Source organism: Mus pahari, chromosome 5 (assembly GCF_900095145.1).
Source record: "Mus pahari chromosome 5, PAHARI_EIJ_v1.1, whole genome shotgun sequence".
In the NCBI taxonomy this organism is placed as follows: Eukaryota; Metazoa; Chordata; class Mammalia; order Rodentia; family Muridae; genus Mus; species Mus pahari.
The window spans coordinates 61,133,493-61,141,719 of NC_034594.1; the positions used below are offsets into that span (position 1 = coordinate 61,133,493).

Here is an 8,227-nt window from a genome sequence, read left to right on the forward strand (position 1 = left end):
AAAGGGGCTGGGAAAAGGGAGGGAAAGAGAGTAAAGTAAGACTGGGAAAGACGTAGGCACATGGGCTACAGGTACGAGGGGCAAGAGAAAATACCATAGGGCAGAACAGGACCGCCATAAAACGTGTTCTGGAAAGATACAAGCCAACACAAAACAAGCAACTGAAGTATAGGGGAATGTGGTGATAATTTTAGAATTTCAGTTTCTTTAAACAAGCACAGAAATATTGTAAGATTCAGGTGTCATTTTAATCCCAGGGGTGGTGATATGGGGCTGCATTGGACTGACTACCGCTGACTATGATTTTCTTTATGCTACAGCCGAGGTACGGCTTTGCTAGATGCAGATAGTTTCTGTGATTCTGTGATGTTTGGTATATAAATGCTAGTTCCCTGAAAGGCAGTGTGGGTGGTTGTTGGTCGTTTAGAGGGGATGGCTGTGATTTGATAGCAGTCATGGTCAAAGAATAGACAAAGGAAATTAGATTCAGGAATCTCTCTCTCTCTCTCTCTCTCTCTCTCTCTCTCTCCTTTATCCTTCTTTCTCCCTATCTAGTGTTACATGAAACTGGGGGGACAAAGGGCAAGAAAGAGAAGAACCCATACTACAAAGTAGCTAAAATAAGCTACAGGTGTACAGATAAAAATACAAATATAAAAGAAAATATAAATAAGTGGAAGATATTTTTACAGCCTCAGTCATTGTCTCCCCCCACATAGTTTGAAAAGCCCACTCTTCATCTTGCTGTTCCTAAGGAACCCCCATCTAAAAGAGGGGAGTGCATTTCAGCAGCTAGACTGACCCTGTCTGGGATCTGACATGACATCCCAGTTGGTCTGCCTCCAGCTCTCAATTCCTGTGGCATCCATATCTTCAAGGGGTTGACCTCAGCTCAGGGCGAGTAATGCATCAAGCCTGGGTGTTGGTTGGTCTTGTTCCTATCCTCTGGCTTCAAATGAGATTTTCCTACCAAACTCCCAACGGAGGAATTGCTGCCATTGTCAAATCTGAAGCTGGAGTGAGGTTTTTGGAAACTGTGGGCTTGCCAAGAGGGTGTGGCCACCAGCCTCTCTTCTCTGGGGCTGCTTGTGGGTGGATGTATTTTTGGTTTCTCCAGTCCACCGCCCACCTCTATGCAACGCCCTGATTTTCCCTTCACAGGCTTCAGTCCTATCACTACCTTTGTGGATTTCTAAGGGTCTTCTTCTCTTTTACTTTCTTTGAAGTAGTCTATTTTTTTCTGATCCATTTTTCTCTTTTATTGAGGCATAAAAGTGGCAGTTTTCAGCCTATCATCTTGCCTTGAAAATTCCCTTTTCCATTTAAAAAGGATTTTCCTTTTGACTCTTCTTTTAGATAATTGTCAACTTTTAGATAATTGTGTAAAACACACTTACTTTGTGTGTTTGCATGTGCGGGGTGTGCACTTGTGATGCTATTTATTGTGGTGGGCAGAGGGCATCTTCAGGGATGGCTTCTCTTCCCCCCGTACAGACTCGAGTAACAGAACTCAGGTCGTCAGGCCTGGCGGGGCCCTTACTGCTGACCCAGTTCTTTTAATTTTTTATTATCGAAACAATTTTTAAATTTAAACATATTTTGGTTGTATCCTTCCCCTCCTCCTAGTCGTTCCAGATCCTCTCCCTCTCCCTACCACCCAACTTTTTTCAAAAGTTCTTTCTTAAAAAACAAACAAAAACCTAATACAACCAATTCCCTTCAAATCAGGAAAACACAATAAAATCACACCCCCAAAGAAAAAAGAGACAAAACACAAAACCAGCTATGACCAAATAAAAGTAGACAGACACACAAAAACTTGTGGGATCCATTCTGTGTTGGGCTAATTAATTCTGAACATGTCCCAGATTGATTGATACACCCTATTGGAGAAAACTGATTTTCCCCTCCCAGTAGGTAGTTCAGTTGTTAACCTTTATCCTGATGGCTAGTTTTTCATTCACTCATTCACTCATTCATTTACAAAATAAAAATAAAATATAAGATGAAGCTAAAACTATCACATCAAAGTTGGACAAGACAAACTAACAGAAGGAAAAGAGCCCAAGAGAAGGCATAAAAATCAGAGACCCACTGTTTGCACGCCCAGGAATCTCATAATAACACAAAATTCAAAACTGTAATGTAAGCACAGAGGACCTGGGGCAGCATGTGCAGCCCCTGTGCTTGCTGCTTCAGTCTCTGTGAGTTCATACGAGCGTTGCTCAGGTTGATGTAGAGACCTTGTTTTCTTGGTGTGCTTCATCTCTTTGGCTCTTACACTCTTTTGCCTCCTCTTCCAAGGGGTTCCCTGACTCCTAAGGGAAGGGATTTGATGTAGATATCTCACTTAGGGCTGAGGCCTAGTTCTTTTTTATCTTTCAGATAATTGCTTTTACTAGTTCTCTGGTAGAATGTGTAGTATTTTTCCTTAAGGGTAGCATTAAGTTTATAAATTGATTTAGGGAGGTCTTGTATCGTATTTTTTCTTCCAAATCAAGAACAAGGGACAACTTTATTTAGATTTAGGTGTAATTTCCTTAACCTTGAAGTGTTTTCAGGCCTATTCTATACATTTAATAGAGGAAATGAAATCATACATATTTACTGTTTTGTTTCATTATAAGTGGGCTTTTTACCAATCAAGTTGTAAGCACAGCTGTTGGTGTCTTCGTTTTCAGTTGAGCCCCTTGGGTGTATTCTTGTAGCTTTTTGAGTAATTTTTGCTTCTTTTCCAACTTTTGACTTCTGATTTTTTTCTTGTCTCATTTTACTGGTTAGCATCTCCAGTAGATGTTCATAAACGAGAGCACATTCTCTGCATCTAGGTAAGTTTGTTATTAGTTTTGTGGGTTTGACTAGGAATGGCCCTCACAGACTCATGTGTTTGAGTGGCACTATTGGGAGGTGTGGCTTTTTTTTGGAGGAAATGTGTCACTGTGGGGCAGGCTTTGGTGTCTCCTATGCCCAAGCTATGCTCAGTGTAGCACACAGTCTCCCCCTAATGCCTATAGATCAAGATGTAGAACTCTCAGCTCCTCCTCCAGCACTATCTCTGTCTGTTTGCTGCCATGCATCTCACCATAATAATGGACTAAACCTTTGAAACTTTAAGCCCACCCAATCAAATGTTTTCCTTTATGAGAGTTGCTGTAGTTGTGGTGTCTCTTCACAGCAATAAAACCTTGACTGAGACAATTTTCCATGACCTCCAGTGGATGCTGAAAAAATGGACAGTAATGGAGTCTGCATAGGCTATGTTTTACCCATCCATACAACTATGATAGTCAGTGTCTCTTTTGTATCAATTCATTCCCAGCATCCTATTTAGCTTTAAGAAAAAGAAAAGTTTCCTTTAACATCAGCACTGAGATAGGATCATAGTTGACCTGAAGATTGGGTAGACCATGATGGAATCTAAGTGAATACCATGACACATCCCACACAGGTCAGGGTGCACAGTGAGCTTTTATCTGTTCTTGTCAGAACAGTATACAGTTTCAATTCTGTATTGTTTATTTCTAGAACTTTCCCCTTGATATTTAGGACTGTGGCTGACTATAGGTACTGAAATCACAAAAACCAAAATGGCAATTAAGAAGATATTGTTTTTGGCCTAAATTGTTTTTGGAATAAATTTTATTTTCAATCTCATTGAATGAATCTTGCAATTTGGAATAAAATATATTTACATTACAAATCCTAAATCAGTATTTTTTTTTTCATTTGTGGCAGACTGTTCAATAAACACTCCACTGTGTTTTCATGGTGGAAATTCTTGGAGAAAACTCAGAGAAGTTCATTAATTTGGAATTGATCCTGTCTAAAGAAATGTAGGGAAAAAGAGTGGAGCAGAGACTGAAAGAAAGGCCACCCAGAGACCACTCCACCTAGGTATCCATCCCATCTGCAGACACCAAACCCAGACACTATTGTTGGTGCCAAGAAGCACTTTGCTGACAGGAGCCTGCTATAGCTGTCCCCTGAGAGGCTCTGCCAGCAGAGGGACCCCAATGGAAGAGTGAGAGGGAAGGACTGAAGGAGCTGAGGGGGATTCCAACCCCATAGGAAGAACAAATATCAACTAACCAGACTCCCCAGAGCTCTTAGGGACTAAACCACCACCAAGAGTACACATGGAGGAACCTATGGCTCCAGCTGCATATATAGCAGAGGATTGCCTTATCTGGCATCAATGGGAGGAGAGGCCCTTGGTCCTGTGGAGGCTCTATGTCCCAGGGGGATGCTAAGGCAGTGAGGTGGGAGTGGGTGGGGGAGCACCCTCAGAGAGACAGGGGGAGGGGGATGGGATAGGGAGTATACGGAGGGGTAACTGGGAAGGGGGACATTTGAAATGTAAATAAATGAAATAACCAATAAAAAGAATTTTAATATTTTATTGAACATAATCTCTGGCATTTAAAAATTAAATCCATGGGGCCAAGGATATATCTTAGTGACAGAATGCTTATCTAGTATGATCCCTGGATTTGATCTTTAGCACCAAACATATAAATAAATTAAACAACTAGTATTTGCTTTCTGCAAGTGTTTTCTTATGTATAAAAGCTGCTGGAAAGCTGTGGAATTTCCTTCAGAAGTGTTCTCCATCAATGAGACACTTATCTAGGGTCATGGTGGGAAGAAGGGGAATCATCTTTCCCTGGCCACTGGGAATGGATGCGAGGGCATTCCATGGGCACACAGGAGCATCAGGAGTGACTTCTGGAGCGATTCCTGGGGGGAGCTTTCACACAAAGTCCAGGAGGGAGCAGAAGCCGAAAAAGATGAGAACAGTGAGACTATCCAGTAACAACCTTTGAGTAGAAACATGGTATTTTCAGTGTTGAAGAGGAACTCTCAGCAATGGGATCAAACCTAGTCATTCCTTCAGAGCACTGGAATTTGCAACAGAAGGACACTTAGTGAAACAGGAAGAAAATCATCCCAGGTGCTGCCGTTTTAGATCCACAAAGTACATAAGCCAATTGTAGGTCAGTCCTGTTGGTATCTGTGCTCACTTGGGGGATCGTCATCCTTAGGGAGTGTCTTCATGGCTTGTTTCTATGCCCATTGCTTGTTCTTAGAACTTGACAGAAGTAGAATTTCCAAGTTATTGATATTCATGGGGACCCCAAACAAGGGTTGTCAGCTGTTAATATTGGTAGTTAATATTGTCAACTTGACAAGATCTGGAATCTTATGACATAAGCGTCTTTGAATATCTGTAAGGGATTATCTGTATTAGGTTCACTGAGGTGGGAAGATTCACTGGAAATGTGGGCGGCACCATCCCCTTGGCTGGGGTAGTATGTTGAATAAAAAGGAGAGAGTGATCTGAACACCAGGTTTCATTGTTTTTTACTTCTTGATTGCAGATGCAATGTGTCCAGTAGCTCCTTTGTCCTGCAGTCATGTCTTCCCTCTTGTAATGGAATGTATCCCTTCAAACTGTGAACTGAGATATTAAGTTTCTCCATTGAGTTGCTTTTTGTTAGATATTTTGTCATAGCATCAAGAAAGTAACTAATACAGCTGCCATAGCCATATATGGAGTGGTTGCAGTTAGTTGGTCAGTTAGCCTGGGGCTGAAGTTTGGTTGTGGTTTTGGAATCTGTACTGAAAGAGTGTGCCTGTGTGTGGCAAAGCACTTCTGGCTGCCCATCTTGAAATCCTGCCCATTTGTGACGGGAGTTGATGTAATTGGGTTAGAACTTTGTTGACACATTGCTTGGCTCTTGTGGATGTGGCTCATCAGGGCTCCTGGTGGTAGCAAGGTTCTGTACTTCCTTTCGGCACTTAGCTAAGTAGAGAATGTATATGCTTCTCATTAGGAAGACCCCCGCAATGACAGCGAAGTAACTCCCATAAACTAAAAACTGGAAGAAAACAAACAATTAGCCATTTATATAATCTGACCTCTTATGTCATTGGTAATATATAACAGTCTTTCTTGTTTGATTGGATTATGGGGTAATTGAGATCCTGAACTTACTATGGGTCATTCTGACTAGATGACTAGAGACTACCTTCTTCTTCTTCTTTTTAATATTTATTTATTTATTTATTTATTTATTTATTATATGTAAGTACACTGTAGCTGTCTTCAGACACTCCAGAAGAGGGCGTCAGTTCTTGTTACAGATGGTTATGAGCCATCATGTGGTTGCTGGGATTTGAACTCCGGACCTTTGGAAGAGCAGTCGGGTGCTCTTACCCCCTGAGCCATCTCACCAGCCCAAGACTACCTTCTAATATCTCAGGTAAACCAAGGTGAAAAGTGTAAGCATGTGGAGTAGTGACTAAGGGTCTGGCTTTGCAGCAGAACGCTTAGGTTCAAATTCTAGCTACTTCAGCAGTGGTGGAGTGAAACCCCAGGAGATCTCAGGGCTCTGTCAACATGTCTTTGTTTGAAGGCTGGTCCAGTGTTATGTACCAGCATCTAATAATGACTTTAAATGCGGAGTTTACTTCTTACCCACCTTCTTCAAGTAGATACGAATCTAGTTGCTATGTATTTAGTTGGTGTTATAAATAAGGGCTGCATACTTAAAATTGTTTATAATTGAAACATTTTAAAACAGCCTTCGACATTGTTAATTGTAAGATTAAGCCATCTTGGAGGCAACCTAGTTATTCTATATTCCTGGCTACTATGACAATAGTAATATAAATTTGGTTAGCATACTAGTAGGTAGCAGAGTTAATTATTACCTATAAAGAGTTAGTATATAGCTATCTATAGAGAGTTAATACATACTTATTACCTACACACAGTTACTATAACATGGTGATAGGTAACAGAACTCCTACAGCTTACCTGAGTAGTGACTGGCAATTGGAGACCTCTTTGATCTACCACAATCATAGTCATGATGGTCTGAATCACCAAGGCGATAAAGGTGTCTATGCCGAACACCAGGGCATAACGTTCTAAGCTCAGGTTAACTGCAATCTGAAAGCTGTCATTAAATGTTGAGTTAGCATTCAACCGTAGCATACATAAAATTATCTAAAGGACAGGAACTGAAACTGGGCAAAGGTGGTGAGTTCCTATAATACCTATAGTACTAGCATTCAGGGGGCAGGAAGGATTCAAGACCATTCTTAGCCACATAGCAAATTCAAGGTCATCCTGGGTGTGCCTGAGACCAAACAAGAAACCAGAACAAAACAAAAGAGTTGAAAACAGTGCTGTTAAGGCATGTCCTACCTAACTCTTACCCAGTGCAGATAAATAAGCAGAGCAAAGAAAAAGAGGTAAATATTTCTAAGGGCTGGATTCAAGGCACTGTGATAAAATTCCTCCTGTACAATCTAGTACTTTCCAGAAATTAAACTTAATGTTAACATCTTATAACTTGAGAATATTGAATGTAAGTTGCTTTCATACATGTTTGCAATGAAGTTTTTTTTTGTTGTTTTGCTTTGTTTTTTTTTGTTTTGTTTTTTGTTTTTTGTTTTTTTTTGTTTGTTTGTTTTTTTGAGACAGGGTTTCTCTGTATAGCCCTGGCTGTCCTGGAACTCACTTTGTAGACCAGGCTGGCCTCAAACTCAGAAATCTGCCTGTCTCTGCCACCCAAGTGCTGGGATTAAAGGCGTGTGCCACCACCACCCGGCTTGCAATGAAGTTTTATAAAGCTACATACATCATTCAATCTGAAGACTTTAAAAAATATATTTAGTTGGCTCTCTTTCTGCCTCCATCTTGGTTCTGTGATCTTCGCACAAAATGCCGGGTGAAGCCACAGAAACCGTCCCTGCTACAGAGTAGGAGTTGCCACAGACTCAGGCTGGGACAGGGTCAGGAACAGAGTTTGACAGTGATGAGTCAGTGCCAGAGCTTGAGGAACAAGATTCCAGACAGAGAGCCACACAACAAGCCTAGGTGGCAGCTGCGGCTGAGATCGATGAAGTTAGTAAAGCCAAGCCGAGTGGGAGCGAGAAGGCGAAGAAGGTTATGTCCAAACTGGGTCTTCGACAGGTTACAGGGGTTATGAGAGTCACTATCTGAAAATCTAACAATACTCTTGTCATCACAAAACCAGATGTCTACAAGAGCCCAGATTCAGATACCAACATAGTGTTTGGGGAAGCCAAAACTGAAGATTTGTCTCAGCAAGCGCAGTTAGCAGCTGCTGAGAAATTTCAAAGTTCAAGGTGAAGCTGTTTCTAACATTCAGGAAAACACTCAGACTCCAACCGTCCAAGAGGAGAGTGAAGAGGA

The 8,227-nt window shown here is 41.3% G+C and overlaps 1 protein-coding gene across 2 annotated transcripts in view; it reads right to left on the reverse strand.

Moving 5' to 3' along the window:
• Positions 1–5,323: 5,323 nt before the first annotated feature.
• Slc19a3 (solute carrier family 19 member 3) overlaps positions 5,324–8,227 on the reverse strand; it is a 24,701-nt gene continuing 21,797 nt past the window's right edge. For both annotated transcript variants that reach the window (XM_021199129.2, XM_021199130.2), the window contains 2 exons: positions 6,821–6,962; positions 5,324–5,879 (listed from right to left, as the gene is read on the reverse strand). In XM_021199129.2, coding sequence (XP_021054788.1) covers positions 5,709–5,879; positions 6,821–6,962 — 313 coding nt within the window. In that variant the 3' untranslated portion in view covers positions 5,324–5,708. The remainder of the gene's footprint in view (positions 5,880–6,820; positions 6,963–8,227) is intronic.